Genomic DNA, 20,768 nt, shown 5'->3' on the forward strand with positions numbered 1-20,768 from the left:
TCTGGCAGGAATGAAATTCCTCTTTATAATCACTGATGGTACTCCCTGTGTATGGCAGCAGAGTGACACACGCTCTCCTAGTGGAACATACCCTCACTTTGCCTTGTGTTTAAAGCTGGGCACCACTTCTAACTTAGGGAGAGAGATGGTGCGAAAGCAGAAGTGAGGAATCACAGATGGCACAGAGTTGGACTGGGTGATGCTGCAGTGAGGAATGGGGGGTATCATGAAGGGAGAATGATATAATTTTAGGGAGCTGGGAATGAATAGGGTGAAGAGAGGGAGAAAAGAGGAGATTTCGACAAAGAATGGGAAATGACAAATAAGGGAAGGAGTGAGGGAAAAGACTGGAAAAAGAAGAGGCAGATAAAAGGAAAGGAAAAAGGCAAGAGAATAGAGCAGAGAACATGGGAAAAGGAGAAGATCGGAGAAAACAAATAAACTGAGATAAAATTTGAGGGAGGCAGCAGAGTGTTGTCTACAGGGTGTGGAATCTGAAATATAACTGCCAAGTTTTGAATCCTGGCTCCACAGCTTTCCAGAATAATGACAATGGGACATATCCCTAAATTCTCTGAGCCTCAGTTTCTTCTTCTGTAAAATGGGAATAATTTTACCTACCTTATGTGATCATGCATGCCCAGTCTTAGCACAGTGTTTGGCACATAGAATTGTTATTATTGAGGTTAAAAGAGAGAAACAAAGCAAAGAAAATGATAAAATGGAGGATGTAGGAAAGAGAGATGTTCAGACAGTGGAAGGATGAAAAAGAAAGAAATGCATTTCTGCTAATAATTTTAACCTTAGTTTTCCCACATTATAATCAAGATTTCTATGCCTACTATATTGTTTCTACCTGTTTTAATAACAGCTGGAAAAACATGTTGAATATGAACACACCTTTTTTAAAGGTATTTTTGTATTAAACCAGCCTGTAATAGTTTGCAAAACAGATGCTCACATTTCCTTAAAAGTTGAAATTATTCCCTAGAAATGAGTGAGACCAAGGATACATGAAGCTAAACTGGTTATCCAAAAAATGGTTTGTTTATTTTCCCTTCCTCTTTACTGTATTGACTAGGTCTTTTGATGGAATTAACTAAATTGACCGGTTATTTTAAAAATGTGTTAACCCAACTGTAGGCATTAGGGAAAATAAAGCCCCTAGTGTTCTTGGTGGTGTTTCTTTCCAAGTTTCTCTCCACAGCACAAACCACTTCCTTTTACTTGAAGTCATTTTGCTTTTCTCATTAGTCTCACAGTGCAGGGGCTGGTGTTGAGTGCTGAGGCAGCTCTCAGTTCAAGGCCATAAAACAACACAACAAAATTGGCCCAAAACATAAAAGGAAAGCACTGTGGAGTTGTTCTTCTCCTCTCAAGAAAAGGAAAGTGGAAATTAGGGCAGATAAAGTATGAGAAAGAGATCAGAGATCTCTTCTTGCATGGGGGTGGGGAGGTGGAATGAATGAAACCACAGCCCAAGTCAGAGGGAAAGAAAATGGAAGGAACAAAAACAACAACAAAAAAAACCCCACCACCTCTCTTGACATTCATCACAACAACTCTCCGTGCACCTGGCATGGTGCTGCACAGTTGTCAGATCCCAGGCATGACTCCCTAGTGTTTCCATGAGGCTGAGTAAATAGTGTTCTCACAGACTCTCCAGTAGCAGCGGGTGAAAGGCCAACCTTCATTGACCACTATAAGGCTTTTCTTAAATGCTACTCAGACACACCAAAAGAAGTGTTGTCCTTTTCACAAAAGCATGTCCTTGTTCAGGACCATGTAAGTTATTTAAAATAATGGTCAATGAAACAAATATAGCAATGGCATCGCTTCTCACATTTTCCTCATTCTGCTCAGAGGGCTGACAGAGTGGAGAAGATCATCCATCATCCACTTCTTTCAAGTTACTCCCTTCTGCCAAAGGGATTAAGAGACACATTTTCATCCCACTTTCTCAAATAGGAGAAAAAGTTTTCCATGCTGGTTTCTACTGTTCCATGTTTTGCTCTTATATTGCACCCAAGAATCATTTCAAGATGTTCTGAGAAGAGATGTAAAAGAGTCAGCTGATCTTCCCTACTTCAGGTCTATTGAACACAGGTAAGTTGGCATGACAGTGCCCCAGAACCACACACTAGTACTATGTGTGGTTATAACAAAAGAATTGCTATACTGGTGGGCGGGTTTTTTTTTTTTTTTTAAATAAAGAGGCATAGACTATAATTTTTAGGGCAATTTCATTAGGTTATGCTAGAGGTAGGATTGGGAGAAGAGCCTGACTTGGCCTGAGGAAGGGGACTGGGCTTGAATTTTAGGTGTCCTCTAAAATGAGATAAAGTGAACCAGGCAATTATGAAAGAGAAGCGAGTTCTAGATGGTGAGAAGAGTACAAGTAAATGAAGACAGTTGTGAAACATGGTGCATGTGGGTGGAAGAAGTTTGCTGCTTAAAGAGTCAGGCAGGGGCTGGGCTGGAGAGGAGGTACAATACATATCTGGGTAGGGGCTTTGGGTACCACACCAAAGAGATCTGACTTTATCATGGATGATGGGAAGGCATGAAAAGATTTTAAGAAGAGTGACATTTGCAATCAGTTTTTCAACTAGATAAATTTGCTGGAATCATGGAAGGCCAGAGCTAAGAAGAGGTGCAACAGAGATCGACCATTTAAGAAAGTAGTTCTCTAATTTTTAAAATTATAGTAAGAAATACATTTTCATGGCAAAATGTCTGTGTGTGTTTGCATGTCTGTGGGTGTATCAATAATTTTATAAAACTATATCTTTGATATTATAGATGTGGTTTTATACTCTTAATTTTTACTCAATTCTGTATCATATTTTTAAAATAAAATGCTAAATGCAACTGACAGTTTCAAAAACACTTTCAGGTACTAGTACTGTAATTCAGGAGAGAGTTGGTGAGTGCTTGAACTAGGGAAGTATTAGCAGGTTAGAGAAGAGAGCATGGATTTGATCAATAGTTATAAAATAAAATAAAAATGTATTTATTTGGGGCTGAGCATGATGGCTCACACCTGGAATCCCAGCACTTTGGGAGGCCAAGGCAGGAGGATCACTTGAGGCCAAGAATTCGAGACCAGCCTGGCCAACATAGTGAAACCCTGTCTCTACTAAAAATACAAAAAATTAGCTGGGTGTGGGGGAAAGTGTACACCTGTAATACCAGCTACTTGAGAGGCTGAGGCACAAGAATCGCTTGAACCCAGGAGGTGGAGGTTACAGTGAGCTGAAATCTTGCCACTGCACTCTATCCTGGGCGACAGAGTGAGACAACTCTGTTTCAAAAATATATATAGACAGACAGATAGATAGATTTGGTAGAAGGATTCATGATTTAGAAGTTTCAATCTTGGCTAAAAGTGTTTCACTAACTGAGATAGGAAGAACAGATTTGCAAAGAAATATGTGAGTCCAGCTCTGGACATATTGGATTTGAAGAGCTGGATATCAGTGGACATTGGGCTTTTGTGTGAATAAATTTGGAAATTGGGGAAATGCTCACTCTGAGTAGAGACAGAGTTTTGGGACTCACTTTCATAAGATGGAAAATACAACTATGAGGTACATGAAAACATCTACAGAGCACACAGAGAAAACCAATTAATCAAAAAGAACCTTCTAGAATACTCACATTTAAGAGGTAAAATGGGGAGGAAGAGAAACAATGAAGAATAGCGAAAAGAAGTACTCAGAGCAGCAAGAAGAGTGTGGAAACATCTGGAACAAAATGGCTCCCAACAAAAACATGTTGAATAAATATTTACTCAGTAAATGAACAAAGAAAGAATTTAAGAAGAAGAAGCCTCTAAGAACTAAGAAGACAATTAGGAGTTCATTGGCAACCATGGGAGGGCAGCTGGAACAGAGGTGTTGTGAGAAAGTCCTACTACAGTGGACTGCAGACTGAACAGGGATGAGGAGGTAGAGCAACTTGACTGAAAAGAGAAGTTCAAGAACTAGCTAAAGGATCAATAAACAGTTGGCTGAACTTTGCTGTGGTTTGCTGGGTATTGTTTTTAAGATTGTGAGAGACATGAATGGGGAAAGAGCCAGAATAAAAGTAAAGATTGAAGATGTGAGAGATAGAAAGGAAAACAGATGAAGCAAGGACTTGGGGGAGCTGGGAGGAGAGAGGATCAAGGACCCAGATGCAGGGGTTGACTTAGAGCAGGAAGGAGAAGGGAAACCTCATCTGCTGAGACCAGAAGGGAGGAAGAGATTATGGATGTCAGTAAGAGATCTATGGATAACATCTATGGCAAGCGGATGTAGGAGGTGAGGAAGTTCATGCCTTGACACAGACTTTCTTCAAAAAGCAACAAGTTATTTGCTGAAAGGAGATGAAGAGCTGCTGGTTCGGGAGGCTTAAGAGAGAGGAGAGGTTTGGAATTAGCATGAAGAGGACTGAGAGAGGGGCACAGCAGGAACTAACTGTCAAGTGCTCTGAGGGTCCAATGAGGTGACAGGTCTTGACTTTGTTGGAATTCCAGCTTGAAGTGATGTGGGATTATTTTTCCCAGGAGTTCAGGTAAGGAAGTGGAGAAGGCAGACTGTAAAACTGACAGAGCTGGATTTTCCCAAAGTGAGTAAGGAGGACAGGATGGGAAGAGATTTGAGAGAGACTGGGCAGGCCAGAGGGAGAGGTTAGGAGAAGACTCATTTGCTTAAAGGAGATTGAAATCCCTGAACGAGAGACTTGTCAGAAAAAAATATATATATATATGTGTGTGTGTGTGTGTGTGTGTGTGTGTGTGTGTGTGTGTGTTTCTTATTCTCTTTTGTGGCCACTAAATTTGAGCCAAGGAGATGTAAGTAGAAGCATTATGTGGGACTTCTCAGAAGTCTGTTCTAAAAGGAGTGGGTGTACTATTCCTTCTTTTTTCCTCCATCTTGCTGCTGGCCACTCAGTTGTGATGGCTAGGGCTCTTGTAGTCATTTCAGACCATGAAGACAAAGCCTATAATCTAGAAATGTTAAAAAAATTATCTGAAACATGCTTTGGGCCCTTGGTGATTTTTAGAGCAGCCACAGCAGCCCTGGACTGCTCACACTGAATTTCTGGAAAAAGAAATCAACTTCTGTCTTGATTGAAGCACAATTTTAAAAAATTGAAATAAAAATATTTTATATTGTTATGGTATACAACATGTTTTGGTATATACAGCGAAATTTTCAGGACTCATTCACTAACCATATTCTAGCTAAAAGAGAATATATACATAGCAACTAGAGAACGAATAGAGATTTCTTGGAACAGAATGCTATCCTTCTACCATCTAATGTCTGAGCAGGGCACATACTTCATAGTAAGCAAACAGCTTTGATCTTTGCAGGAGATTATAGACTGCTTTTGATTTGGGTGGAGAAGAAACAAAAGTCAAAGCTTGGATTTCTTCATTAATTAAAAAAAAAAAGGCAAAATAAAGCCACATGTACATTGTTTTTTCCCGTAAGGTCAAGCAAAGACTTCGTTACACTTTTTGTGAGAAAATGTATTGAAATTAATGACATTAATACCCAGGATGGTACATTTCCATTGTTTCACAATTTTTTTTTTCTTTCTGAAGGGTTAGAATTTCCACCAGTCAGCATAAAATGGTTAAAACTGAAGCCTAGTAAATCACTTGTATTGCATTGTTTTCAAAGTGACTAAACAGCTGTAGTTTTCAAGGTCAGCCAAATCATCTGCCAGGTCACACATGTTTCACATGTCAAGTAACGTATATGGGTTCAATTCCATCCAGGATCCTAAGGAAAAAGACATTTGCAAACAAGTGATCCGAAGACATTTTTCCAAACAGGTGCTATGGTTACTGGGATAAGAGTTGCTATTGTAAACCACTTGAATTTACGACTAAGTTTCCAATCATTCAAAAAGAATATTCATTTCAAATCATAATGTCCAAACCAAGAGGACCAGCTCCTGATCATAATGACATTCAATAAGTATTCAATGAGGACAGAAAGTAATATTGTATAATTGTTATTATTACCGTAATGACATTGTTCATGTACAAATGAGAAGAATGTATATTGGGTGTCAAAATAAAACCAACCAAACACATAATTAAGATGGAACCTAGTTAAACAGTTGAAGAGAGGGGACTTAAAGCAACAAGACTTGGCTAATACTTCTCCCTCCAATTCTTGCTCCAGGAAACATTGCATAGAAACAAAAGACATGACTACCATATGCCAATAACTGCTTTAACAAGCTGGAGTAATTGGTATCATGGAGCCAGACTGATAGAACAAAGAAAGGATGACCTCAGGATTTAAAGAGTTTAGGGACAGAAAAACATTTTAAAAATCCAGTTTAATTCACAGCATAGTTAGAGATGTCTGGCTCCAACTGAGAGAAGGAAAGGGGTATTGATTTGTGTGAGTAGCTCCCCATTGGGCTCTTCTAACTCAAAAGAGATAATTGGCCTTGAATAGTAGCTTTTATATTGAATTTATATTGAGTTCTCTTGATGTTCTTGGTATGTGCTCTTCAAAGCCCAAGACCACTCCCTGATCTTGTTTATATTTGCTAGTCCTAATGATCTTTCGTGTGTCAGATGTGCTGAATGAAGACGATTGCCTTCTGATCACTTAACTCCTCTCTGCCAGTTTCAAGGTTGGCTTCCATATTTTAGCAAGCAAAATAATAGGCATCTCCAAGTCACAGTATGCAGACAGGAATAGACAAATACCCACTCTAGCTAAGTATGGGCTGCAGTCAAGCTGGAAAAGGTCTCTCAGCTCTGAGTCACTTATACAATTGAGTCCCTGAACATGTTTCTGTCCCTAATATTTTGTTGCTCTGGGCAACCATCAAGTCCACATGAAGACTTCTGCCAACTGGAGAGGATGACTAGATAGGAGTGACAGAATTTTCTTTTAACTCTTTGTTGAAAATTCAAAATAGCAAATGGTGTCAAGGATATCCCCTAAACATCCAGATTGGGAAAAGTGGAATTCACACATTGCCTTGGTATCTTTTATTCACTTCTTAGGGAAATATGACTAAAGAAAATAAAGGCAATTCTTCAGAGGCATGCATTTTTTTTACAATAATAAAATATTAGGAAAAAGTTAGTTAGATTCTTAGGTACTATTTAATCCAATATCATCATTTAACAGAACATAACCCAGGTTAAATTACTGACCAAAAATTACACAGAGAGCTAGGCAGAGCTGGGATTAGACCCCTGGTCTCGAAACCCTGAGGTCATTGCTCTTTCCTGGACTTTCAGAAGCCCAGTGCCAGAGGCTAAGTGAAGAAATGTTAAGAAATCACAAGTGATCACCTCTCTTTTGTAATAGCAAACGGTTCTAGTTGAAAAGGGCTGCTTTGCTGGGATACTGGAAGTAGTCCTAAAGCTCTGGAGTAGTAATCACCCATTAACACTCCCAATACAGAAAGTGTGACTATGGCACATTAAACTAAAGCATCTAAAGAGTGTTCAAGGCCCAACAAAAATACCATGTTTGCTGGAAGCCTTCATTGCTTATTATTCTAATTTGGTCTTTGCCTCCTCGGAATTCTTACGATCCTCTCTGGTACAGTCCTGAGACTACTTACAATTTTTTGCCCAGGCTGGAGTGCTGTGATCATAGGTCACTGCAGCCTAGACCTCTTGGGCTCAAGCAACCCTCCTATCTCAACTCCCCCAGTAGCTGGGACTACAGGCATGTGCCATCACACCCGGCTAATTTTTGTATTTTTTTCTAGAGAAAAGGTTTCACCATGTTGCCCAGGCTGGTCTGAAACTCCTAGGCTCGAGTGGTCCTCCTGCCTCGGCCTCCCAGAGTGCTGTGATTAGAGGTGTGAGCCACCACACCTAGACAGTTTCTTTTGCATATGTACAATTATATTGTGTCAAGTCTTTGGGGGTAGGACTACATCTTATTCATTTTTGTTTTCTTGAAACCCAGAGCACAGAATTAAACATATTTTGGTTGATTTTATTTTCTCTAGAGGTACAGTGACAACTTACTTATCCAGATTAATTATCCAGGAATTTATACTATTCAAAATCAGTAAGTAGGTGAAAAGAACCCAGCAAAGTCAAGTAAACACTTATAGGAACTTGTTCACTTTATGCATCTCACATCCTAAAGGTCTACCTCAGAAGTGAATTGCCCTCAACCCTCACTTTTATTTTGAATTAATTTGCCTTTATTTTATGCTGAATACAATAGCTTGGTAATCAGGTTTGCCAAGGAAAAAGCAGCAGCAGCTCACAAAAGATGCCAGTAAGGCCAAGCTTAGTAACATCATGAACTGACCACTAGACAACATGGGACAGCAGATGAGAAATTAAAGTGCAGCCAGATTTGCCGCACGTTACTGTAGGGGCAAAAAAAGTCCTCATAGATCATTAGCTCCTAAGTGCATTTGTGAATGACAGGGAAGTACAAAAGCAGATGTTCATGAGGAACCGCAGCCAGCAAAAATGATTTAATTACATTCAGTGTATGCCTTTAAGAGGTTAAGAATAAGCATAACACCTTTCAGAGATTTTCATGAATATTCAATATACAGGACATTTTCTCTTAAATGAAATGTAGGAAATCTAAGCACGGAGATAAACTAGCCTTAAATTCAGCTTTAGAATCCAGGTCTTAACCTATGTTTATCCTACATATAATACTAAGGATTATAAATTTTCACACATTGTCAGAAGCATTTTACACCTACTCAGTAAAATCATATGATTAGCAGTTATGAAATCCTATACATTTATCCTCCTTATATTTTTTGTAACTATCTCTTCCTTTTTATTCTGGCTATCTAGCTATCTAGTGTACAACCTTTATTACACCTTATGCTTAAATATTGCTGTTGTCTTTGAGTTGGTTTCAAAACCTCGGATTTTTTTTTCCTTCATTAGCTACATTAAAAAAAGAAATTTCCAGGTGATTATTATTATCTTCTGTAGAAACAGGATCTCACTGTGCTGCCCAGGCTGATCTGGAACTCTTGGCCTCAAGTGATCCTCTGGCCTTGACCTTCTAAAGTGCTGGGATTACAGGTGTGAGGCACCACGCCTGCCCCGCCAGGTGATTTTAAGGAACAGACAAATTTGTGAACCACTATCCCTAAGTGCTTAGCGCACCATTCATTTCACTCTTAATTATATCCTTCAATGGAACTAACTCCCTTAGTGGCAGGCGTAATATGCCTGTGATTTCTGAGCTTAGATGCTCTTTAAAAATAGTTGTTTTTGGCCGGGTGTGGTGGCTCATGCCTGTAATCCCAGCACTTTGGGAGGCCGAGGTGGATAGATCATGAGGTCAGGAGTTCGAGACCAGCCTGACCAACATGGTGAAACCCTGTCTCTACTAAAAATACAAAAATTAGCCGGGCATGGTGACGTGTGCCTGTAATCCCAGCTACTCAGGAGGCTGAGGCAGGAGAATCACTTGAATCCGGGAGGTGGAGGTTGCAGTGAGCTGAGATTGCACCATTGCACTCCAGCCTGGGCAAGAGAGAGAGAGACTCCGTCCCACCTCCCACCACCCCCCCACAAAAAAGTTTTTTCATATTCATTATGTTAGCCCAAAATATCTGAGACAGGTCTCGATCAGTTTAGAAAGTGTATTTTGCCAAAGTTAAGGATGCACCTGTAACACAGCCTCAGGTGGTCCTGACGACACGCGCCCAAGGTGGTCAGGCTACAGCTTGTTTTTATACATTTTAGGAAGAAATAATACACCAATCAATACATGTAAGATTTACACTGGTTCTATCTGGAAAGCAGGAAAACTCAAAGTTGGGGGAGAGCTTTGAGGTCATAAGTGGATTTCAACATATTCTGATTAGCAGTTGGTTGAAAGAGTTATTATCAGTACAAAGGAATGTCTGGGTTAAGATAAAAGTTGTGGAGACCAAAGGTCTATCAGGCAGATGAAGCCTCCAGGTAGCAGGCTTCCAAGAAAAGAGATCCTAAATGTTTATCACACTTAAGGTCTGTGTTGATGTTAATGCTGCAGGGGTAAAATAAGGCATGTCTGACTTCCTTTGCGGCCTAAATCAGTCTTTCAGGTTAAATTTTAGAGTGCCCTGGCCAAGGGGGAAGTCCATTCGGGTGAGGGTGCAGGCGTGCTTCAAATTTTATTTTTAGTTTACAACTGTTAGCGAAAAGTACGTCCTCTCAATTTCCATTTTCCCCCTGTATTTACTTAACAACTATTTTCCAGTTCCTTCTATATCTCTTGCTTTGCATCTCCAGCAAAGAGATACTAAAGTTTTCTCTTGGTCTTCTTTTAAGAGGTGCCGTTTGATGATTACGCACAAAGAGACAAAGATAATGAGTGGGGGTAGACCTGCTAGCTTAACTTTTTCTTTGTAGAGAAGCACCTAAGGGGATCTGTCATATGGATGAATCTACCCTTCTTTGAAGGTCTGATTTGAAAGCAGATTGGACTACATTTTGCACAAAGGCATTTTAAACATGCAGGTGTGAATGCCCCAAATAACAATACTTTGAACTTTTACAGAACCTTTCATCCAGTGATACCAAAACAATTTAGTTTATTAAAGGCTTAGGGAGCTAGGGACAAAACATCCAATTGATCTATATATGGAAATTTATTGCATTAACTTGGTTGGTGATTCCTTTCAAGTCTCCCAACACTGGGGCATATAAGCAGAGAAAGTTCTCTGAAAATAAAGAAAAGTTTATTTAAAAACACCTGTAGTGAGGGAGAACTATTATCTAATCGATTTTTCATTTTAAAAATTAGATACTTCAAAATTGGCTGGGTGTGATGGCCCACACCTGTAATCCCAGCACTTTGGGAGGCCAAGGCAGGAGAATCACTTAAGCCCAGGAGTGCAAGACTAGCCTGGGCAACATCGTGAGACCCTGTCTCTAAATAAATAAATAAATAAATAAATAAAAATAAAAATTAGCCAGGTATGGTGGTGCAGTGCTGTGTGCCTGTAGTCCCAGGTAGACAGGAGGATGAGGTGGGAGGATTGCTTGAGCCCAGGAGGTCGAGGCTGCAGTGAGCTGTGATTGTGCCACTGCAATCTAGCCTGAGCAAAAAGTGAGACGCTGCATCAAAAAAAAAAAAAAAAATTGTAATTAATCTTCTTTTTAATCTGAGTACATAGATTTAAGCCTCCCTGAATATACATTCTCACTTATCTAATTGATTTTTTTTTTTTCTTCGAGACAGAGTCTTGCTCTGTCGCCCAGGCTGGAGTATAGTGGCATGATCTCAGCTCACTGCAACCTCTGCCTCCCGGGTTCAAGCCATTTTCATGCCTCAGCTTCCCAAGTAGCTGGGATTACAGGCATGTGCCACCATGCCTCCATGCCTGGCTACTTTTTTTTTTTTTTTTTCAGTAGAGACGGGGTTTCACCATGTTGCCCAGGCTGATCTTGAACTCCTGGCCTCAATCGATCCACCCGCCTTGGCCACCCAAAGTGCTGGGATTACAGGTGTGAGCCATCGTGCCTGGCCAATCTAATTGATTTTTAAATGAACAATCTTTTTTTTTTTTTTTTTTTTTTTTTTAGACAGACTTTCACTTTTTGCCTAGGCTGAAGTGCAATGGCGCGATCTCAGCTCACCACAACCTCTGCCTCCCGGGTTCAAGCGATTCTCCTGCCTCAGTCTCCTAAGTAGCTGGGATTACAGGCATGTGCCACCACGCCTGGCTAATTTTGTATTTTTAATAGAGACAGGGTTTCTCCATGTTGGTCAGGCTGGTCTCGAACTCCTGACCTCAGGTGATCCACCCCCCACCTTGGCCTCCCAAAACGCTGGATAACAGGCGTGAGCCACCGCTCCTGGCCCTTAAATGAACAATCTATCGTACAAATCTGTTGGATACCTCTACTTTTTACCATATATTTTTCAAAAAACTTACAAATTTAATCTTTTCCTCTTTTCCACCTTCTGACTTCCCTATTATATACATTGCAGTGAACTCAGGACAGCTAAGATTCAGAGTGGCAACTGGGGTGTACTCCCATTTTCCCATATTTTAAATCTGCTGTAAAGGAAATAGTTGTTATGAGCAAAATGTGTCTGAGGAATGTTTGTCAGACTGTCGTTTTTATTTGGCATTGTCCCAGTATATTAGTTTTTAATTTTTTTGCCCCATTTCAATGGTGTCTTTGATGTTTTGTTTTGACCAGCTGCTGAGCTTTTTGTGGCTGTCCATTTACATCACTTTAAAAAATGGTACACAAATGAAATTTGAACAAAATGAACAGTACTTTAACATTGTTTCAAAATCAAATATGTTCCTAAGGAATCTGATTTGTGGCAGATGGAGAACAAAACCTTCCAGAGGGAGGGCTGTTAAATGAGTCTTAATTGCTTGCACATGAAAATATAGTGACTAAGACTGTGTGCACAATTAGGAATTTAAACATGTAGAAAAGAACTGGCCATAGAAACAGGCAGACATTTTGGGAGTCAGAGCTAGTTTCTTGTGAACACAGACAATAAAGGACAAGTCAGTAAAGGAAAATAATTTCAAGAGAAATTCACTTGTTTTCTTTACTTCGTTGTTGCTTACACTGAGCTTCCAATTCTAAAGATGATTCATTTGCCTTGGAAACTCACTGATGGAAGTATCATAGCACAGTCAAGAAAAAAAAAATGTTTATTCAAGAACTAGTATTTCTTTTTTAGTTCCTACTATGTGTCAGATACTAGGTTTGGTGCTTAATTCACTTCATTTAATTCTCACTTAATGCTCTGAGATAGGTTTGCTATTATTCCCATCTTCTAATGAGAAATTAAGGCTCAGAGAATAACTTTCTCAAAGTCAAATAGCTAACAAATAGTGCAGCCAGGATTCTCTGTATTGAGTTAATGAATCCACCCTCTGACAATGCCTAGCTGCTCCCCTGGGAAAAGGCACATACCTTTTTTTAAAAAAAATTATTTAATAAACTTATTCTAAGAGTGCCTTTATTTTGTTCTGAGTCAATAATGCCTTCCTTCTGTTGGGTGGCATGATGTAGGTTGCTGGACTGGACTTGTTAAATGTTGGGTAAGGAAGGCATGATTGCACCCAGGCGAAGTGAATGGCTATGCAGAGGGCACAGATAATCTGAACAGGGGTTTGGCTGAGATGACAGATTTAGAGGCAGAGGCCAGGACTTCCTACAGGGGCCACACATCATGGTGTCTTGTATAGAACCAAGCATAAAAGAGGCATAAATAAATGTGTGTGGATCAAATGATGAGACGGTCAAATTATTTTTGTGCTTTCAGAGGAACTGAGTTCTCAGGGATACATTAATGACAGGTACCATCTAGATCTCTAAAAAAATGAGTATCATAAAAAGAAATTCAGTGAGAAATAAATTAACAAAATAAATAGTGCATTGAAACCAATCCTACCGGCATTTATTTCCCCTATCTAAGAGCACCCTAATTTCTTTCAGGAATATACTTTGTATCCCTATTAGATAATCTCAATAATAATATAACCAGCAACGATCAAGTGCTTACTGTGAGCCATGCATTTTGCTTCATTGTTCATAAATATCTTTTTTTTTTTTCCTAAGACTGAGTCTTCCTCTGTTATTCAGGCTGGAGTGCAGTGGCACGATCTCAGCTTACTGCAACCTGTGCCTCTCAGGTTCAAGTGATTCTCCTACCTCAGCCTCCCAAGTAGCTGGGATTATAGGTGTGCACCACCATGTCTGGCTCATTTTTTTGTATTTTTAGTAGAGACGGGGTTTCACCATGTTGGCCAGGCTGGTCTTAAACTCCTGACCTCAGGTGATCCGCCCACCTCAACTTCCCAAAATGCTGAAATTACAGGTGTGAGCCACCATGCCAAGCCTTTCATAAATGTCTCCTCAAATAATTTTCATGAACTCCCTATGAGATAAATACTATTACTGTGCTTACTACAAAAGTGAGGAGTTTCAGGATCTGGAAGGTTAAATGAATTGTTTGAGCACAAACATCTGTAAGTGGTAGAGCTAGAATATGAACCCACAAAATCTGGTCCCATCATTCAGCTCTTACTACCACATTTTATAACATAGTTTGGCGGAACTGAAGCCACCTGCCTGTTCTCTGTTAGCCAAGGCCCAAGACCCAAACTAGACAAATTAGATCCCTTCATTGCTGTTTGACTCTTGAAATAATGACACTGTAAAGATAGACTGATTCCTTCAAACCTCGTCCTCCAGCGCCCCCACCACCACCTGTCACCCCACTAATTCTCAGGGAATTCGGAATTCTTCCTATATTTTTCCGCTAAGAATTTTGCATAAATGAGCAGAGTTGGTTTTTTTTGTGTTGTAAGCAGAGGATCATTGCTGAGACACCATTTTCTAAGGGGAGGTGATAAGCCAGCCAAGGGGAGAATTGTATGGAATCCCCAAAGAACAAAATGCAGACCCACTGTTTAGTGTATCACAATAATTTAATAGACTCACTGAGAAATAATGGCATGACAAAAGGCCAGGCTAATTTCCTCTGCTGCCCTTTCTGTGGAAATGATGAAGGTTCTTGGGCTTCTCTCTGATCCAGTGGTCTTAGATACATTGGCCTTCTCCTTTATTTCCAGTACCCTCAACAGTTTCCAGTAAAGAGAAACAGTAAGGGAGGGTCTGTAGAAAGACAGACTGTCTTGAGGTTGGCTGAGGGGTAAAAGAAATCTCACAGAAACTGCTCCTTTTCCTTCACAAACTGACTAGAGTTCAGATTTTGTCTCCTTCAAAATTGCATCTGGGAAAATGTATTTATATGCTTATTCCACACGTTGCCATCATTGTAATGATTTTAGGGCTCCCTGTCTTGGAATTGCCTTAAAAGTCCACATGATACTTCTTTAAAAACTCTTTAAAATCCCTTGAGAATGGTTTCATTTCTGGAGTTAGCCCCATCTAAGCTAATTTGACATTCTGTCTGGTGAATAGGGTTGGTAATCATATTGGAAATAATATTTTGGGTCATAAGTGAAGTGTTACTATAAACCAGTGACATTGCTTATTGCTTTTTTGTATGTGTGTGTCTTATATGGTCTGTAAATGGTCTCTAAAGCCACTTCCAAACTGCTTTCAGCAATGGCATCAGGGCTCAAATAATTGTACAGTTTCCAGAGATGGCTGCTTTGAGGATCAACAGTAATTGAATAACACAATAACATTTATTGGTAGTTTATAATACTTTTCAACATATTAAGCACTTTCCACATGCTTTTAAATAAGACCTGACATTTACTATGGCCCAGACACCGTGCTAATTTTTTACATAGATTATCTCATGTAATTCCTCAAAATTAGGAAGGTATAATTATTACCCACCACATTTTAACAGAAAAGATCTAAGACATCTACGTGACTTTTCTAAGGTCACACGTAAAGTGGGTGAGCAGGACAGCCAGTCATGAAACCCTAATTTTCTGACCCCTCAGTCTTGTTCCTCCTCCTTCACATGGATTTTGACTTGTACGTCAAAACACAAAAATAAAACCTACCAATGTTTGAGATTTTTTTATATGGGAGGATAAAACCTAGGTCTCTCTCTGTAGAAGCAATATTAGCCAAATAACAGTCAGTCCACAGTCAGTGACTTCAGAGGTATCTTACTTGTCATTCAACTCTGAGGTCTCAGTTTCACGACCAGTTCTTTTCTATTTTCCTTTTGGCTATTTTGAAACATCTCTTCTTTTACCAATCTCAGCCCTCCACTTTCTCATGCTGTGAAGTGTTCCCTAAATTCCTGAATTATTTTCCCAAACCATTTTCAGTCTCTAAGCTAACACTGTAGGCAGCTTCTTAGCTCTTTAGAAAAACAATCTCACCTGCTTCTACTCCATTCTTCCTCTCTCCTTTCCTTTCTCTCTTCTTTATTTTACTTATTCGTTTATCCATTCACTTATAAGCCCTCTGTTTTCTATTAACTTAATGCTTTTTGTCATTCAACAGAACACATTTTAACTTTTTAAGTTCCACAAACCTCTAGAGTAATGGTCCTGAAGCTTATTGGAGGTATTTTATTCCTCCTTGGGTCCTTGGAGCCTAAGCATAGCCTTTCACATACTAGGGACTAAATGAGTAGAAGCAAACCCAGGAAGAGGCAGAAATCAGGTTCTCTACGTGGACAGTTCTGTGTTCAATATGCAAACATCAGAAACATATCCAGAAGAGAATGTCATAAACACCCATCTGCTTTGTGTGGCGTATAGAATACAGTCAATTAGAAATACTTCCACAGGACCAACAGTGCTGAAAAGGAACCACAAAAAACAAAACAAAACAAAACAAAAAACAGAAGGAAGACGGCACCCTAGAAAGCACTGGATATTTAAGCATCAGACATGTCTCAAGGAAGTGCATTCAGGAGATGGTGAGCTAGGAAACTTTTGCCTAGCAATGGTAGCTAAGAGATGAGAATGGCATGAAGAGACTTTACCCAAAGAGATGAATATTCCCAGTAGGTGGGGCCTGCCCTTTCAGGCCTTGGTGGTAAGTGGTCCCGGAAGCAAGGTGAGTGCTAACGCTGAAGCACTGCGTTACCCTGGTTCCTCTGAAACACCCCATCTGCCTGACTTCTCACACACACCTGGGCCTTTCCTTGTCGATGCTCTGTCCCTGGGCACTTTGGTGACAACGGGCACTTCAGAGGAGTCAGGAAGAGAAGTGTGGGAATTGAAGAGTGTGTGAAGAATCCTATATCCCTGGCAGGAATCCTTTCCTTAGCTTATATAACTATAGAGAGTTCTTAGGGTTTCCCAAAGAGTTTCTGTGCATCCACAGGTCTTATCCCTCCTCTTGTCCTACCCTCCACTCATATACATTCAGGAATAGATGGTATAGATTTGTTTTCTGTTCTCAAAAGAAAAAAGAAAAAGAAAGAGAGAGAGAGAGGGAGGGAAGGAGAGAGAAAAAAAAGAAGGAAGAGAGAAGTCCCTAGGGAATAACTTTTGAGGACCAGCAGATCCAGCAGCTTGTGTATGTGTGTACGTGCCGGGACATTTTAGGAGAGGACTTGACATTCTCCCTCTGAGTCAATCCATACTTTGTCATTTTCTACCCATGTATCTTAATCAGATTATTCAACTTATCTAGCCCAGTTTTGCATCTATGAAGCAGGAATAGCAACAGTGTCTACCTCTTTGGATATCATAAGGTTTAAAAAGATTACTCATCTAGGGTGTTTAGTACATTTCAAATGTCAGTAAATGTTAACTTTTATTAATATTAGTATTAATAATATATCCAACCGATTTTTAAAGCATTTTTTGAGAGAGGCTTTTTGATATAACAAAAGAAAGGATGCTGTGAGTGCACTCCCTATTTATTTAGAGTTAAACAATTCAGTGTAACATCCAGCCAGTAAAATTTGGGAAATGAGCCTCAAAGGAATTTTCAACATTTTGCCCCACCACAGTCACTGTATTTCTGAGTATGCCTAGAATATTTTCTAAGGCTGAAATGGGTGGGGAGCACTTTGTGGAGAAAGGGAGTGACTGAAGAATGCAGTTTGTGTGGTTCTTTTATTTTTTTTTCTTTTATTAGTTTAAGGAGACTTGGTACTGTGTCCGAGAAGACAAAAAGAATGCAATTACTAAACATTTCCCAAACTCCCTCCCTCCCACATCCACAAAGGTAGATGTGATACTTGATTTTCTTCTCAGAGACGAGCAAGCTGCTCTACTTAAAATCTTGTATGTATTTTGAGAGATAACAGATGATGACCCTGACGCTGATGCCCAGGATGACGAAGTCAGCCCAGATAATAATATAACCTTGTATTTTCTTTCACTAATCGTGGAGCACTTTGCACATATAATCTTGCTTATCCTGGGCTGCACTGTTTGTTAGATGAGGGTGTGGGTGTCACTATATACACTTCCCAGAAAGACAGGGATTTTCCAACAAGTTATCAACAACTCAACGACAACACTGTACACAGGCAGCCCTCTCACCTGCTTTCTTCAGTATTCCATTATTCTCCCAAATTTGGCCAATCAAGCCATTCACCTGGGAGTATTTGTTAATAATTTAGATCCTGAGCCTTATCCTAGATATTCAGTTCTGGAAAGTCTGGGAATCAGTCATTTTGTGTTTGTTTTCAGGAAGCCCTTGGGGATTCCTTTGATCAGAGACAGGCTTGGGAAGTATTGCTCTTTTTAAACTCAGGGCAGCGGGGAAGGGATGCTGGCAGGAGTGGACTTTGGCGACACTGAGATCCTTTATTCACGTGGTAGCTTTTCTTTCTTTGAGACAGGGTTTTGCTCTACAGCCCAGGCTAGAGTGCAGTGGCATGATCATGGTTCACGGCAGCATCAACTTCCTGGGCATAAATGATCCTCCTGAGTAGCTGGGATTACAGGTGCGCACCACCATGTCTAGCCAATTTTTAAAATTTTTTGTAGAGATGGAGGTCTCACTGTGTTTCCCAGGCTTGCCTCAAACTCCTGGCCTCAAGCCATCTTCCTCCCTCGCCTCCCAAAGTGCTGGAATTACAGGTGTGAGCCACTGCATCTAGCCCTAAGGGTAGTTTTTCTGATCATCTGAAGGATAATACAACATTTTTGTCATAGGCTCAATAATCCATAAAATGCTGCCCTATGTGAGAGATATTGTTATTTTAAAATACAGTTAATGCTGGACTGTGGAACCATAATATTGAAATATTGTTAGGTCAGGTCTCACCAGTACCCTTTCTAGGCAAGGAGAGGCAAACTAACAACTGGGACCTGAGAAATAACATGTTTGTCACTAGATTCAATGTAAAATGGTAAACCTATCTACCTTTGCTAACTACTGGTCAACAACTAAAAGTAATTTAAGTTCAATTCAATATACATAATTAAAGTGCATTAAATGTGTGCCTATTGCCCACATGGCACTTTATTATGTATTCTTTAAAATACAAACATTTTCCCATATTGTTAAAATTTTCTCGAAATTAAATTATTTAAAATCATTTTATTATGGGAATTTTTTAACCCCTACCTAAATAGAATTCACACATTATTTAGCATTTGGATTGTTTTTAACCCTTTATGCACATTCACAGTGCTGTAATGAACATGTATATATATACTTTCACTTTTCTTGTTGCCCAGGCTAGAGTGCAATGGTGCCATCTCGGCTCACTGTAACCTCTGCCTCCTGGGTTCAAGCGATTCTCCTGCTTCAGCCTCCCAAGTAGCTGGGATTACAAGCGCGTGCCACCACGCCCGTTAATTTTTGTATTTTTAGTAGAGATGGGATTTCACCATGTTGATCAGGCTGGTCTTGAACTCCTGACCTCAGGTGATCCACCCGCCTCAGCCTCCCAAAGTGCTGGGATTACAGGCATGAGCCACCGCGCCTGGCTCATACTTTCACTTTAAAATTGTTCATCCCCGGTCTCTGCTCTAATCAACCCCCAAGTCCCTTCAATTCTATCTCTGAAGAGTTGTGAACCCATTCCCTCATCTCCACAGCCCCACTTCCACCTCAGTTCAGAGCTGCATTATCTTGATCCTGTACAAGGCCCGTGACAGCCCCCTGAAGAGTATGGGGCTGCCCCTAGTCTTTCTTCTTTTCAGTCTCTTTCTACACTGCTTCCAATTACTGTCATTCTGAAATGTGTATTTGTTCCTATGATTGGAAATGCTCAATGATTTTCCACTGTCCATAACATAAAGTCCACTTATTTATGTAAGCCTCAAATACTATTTCCTTAATCTACCTCTGGAGCCTCCTGTTCAGTTGCTCCTATACACCTTTAACTCAATTTGTCCTTTACTGTTCCCAGTCCCCTGATACGGACAGGCATTCCATGCTTCCATACCTTATTCTTGCTGGTCTTTTGTTGTGAGGTAATCCTCAATTTTCCCCTAACCACATGGAAAGCATTCTGTTCTTCAAATTTAGCAGGGAGCATTTCCTAGGTAGAGCCACTGGCTCTCTCTCTCTATATATGAATATATAATATACTTATTTAATATATAATATTTTCATATAATATTTTACATATTCATTTTTATAATAAATATTATATATGAGAAATATATTTTTATATAATAAATATTATATTTATTTATATGAGAATTATATTTATTTATAGAATATATAATAAATATGTATGTAATATATAATATATAATAAATATGTATATAATATATGATAAATATATTTATATAAGAAATATAATATATATTTATATAATATATAAGAAATATATATTTATATAATATATAAGAAATATATAATTTTATAAAATATATATTTTATATATTATATATATTTTGTATATATTATATATATTTTGAATATATATATATATATTTAAAGAGGCTTCAGTCCAGGCTCTGTGGCTCGTGCCTGTAATCCCAGCACTTTGGGAGGCCAAGGTGGGCAGATTGTTAGAGCCTAGGAGTTCCAGATCAGCCTGGGCAACATGGCAAAACGTCGCCTCTACAAAAAATACAAAAAATAAAATACAAAATTATGCACACATGGTGGTGCATGCCTGTAGTCCCAGCTACTCAGGAGGCTGAGGTGGGATGATTGCTTGAGCCTGGGAGGCGGAGGTTGCAATGAGCTGAGATCGTACCACCGCACTTCAGCCTGGGCAACAGAGTGAGGCCCTATTTCTAAAAATTTATTAATTAAAATAAAAAATATAAAGGCTTCAATCATGGCATTTAGCTAGTGCTTAACTATTTATAATTCTTTCTCCCTTACTTTGTAAATTTCTTGAACCAGTAGTCACATTTTACCTCCAGAGCCTATGCATGCCATATATAAGGTGCATGGAAAA

At 39.5% G+C, this 20,768-nt stretch overlaps 1 protein-coding gene across 4 annotated transcripts in view; it reads right to left on the bottom strand.

Annotated features, from left to right (window-relative positions):
• Positions 1 to 20,768, bottom strand: part of LOC116462231 (cAMP-specific 3',5'-cyclic phosphodiesterase 4D) — an 810,743-nt gene that overhangs the window by 186,086 nt on the left and 603,889 nt on the right. The window contains exon 6 of one of the 4 annotated variants that reach the window (XM_058433988.1): positions 5,138 to 5,777. The exons of the other annotated variants lie outside the window; for them this stretch is intronic. Within the exon in view, the coding sequence (XP_058289971.1) occupies positions 5,734 to 5,777 (44 nt within the window). The 3' untranslated portion in view covers positions 5,138 to 5,733. Of the gene's footprint in view, positions 1 to 5,137; positions 5,778 to 20,768 lie in introns of those variants that run through there. 4 annotated transcript variants of the gene reach the window in all.

Source organism: Hylobates moloch, unplaced genomic scaffold (assembly GCF_009828535.3).
Source record: "Hylobates moloch isolate HMO894 unplaced genomic scaffold, HMol_V3 SCAFFOLD_23, whole genome shotgun sequence".
Classification (NCBI taxonomy): domain Eukaryota; kingdom Metazoa; phylum Chordata; class Mammalia; order Primates; family Hylobatidae; genus Hylobates; species Hylobates moloch.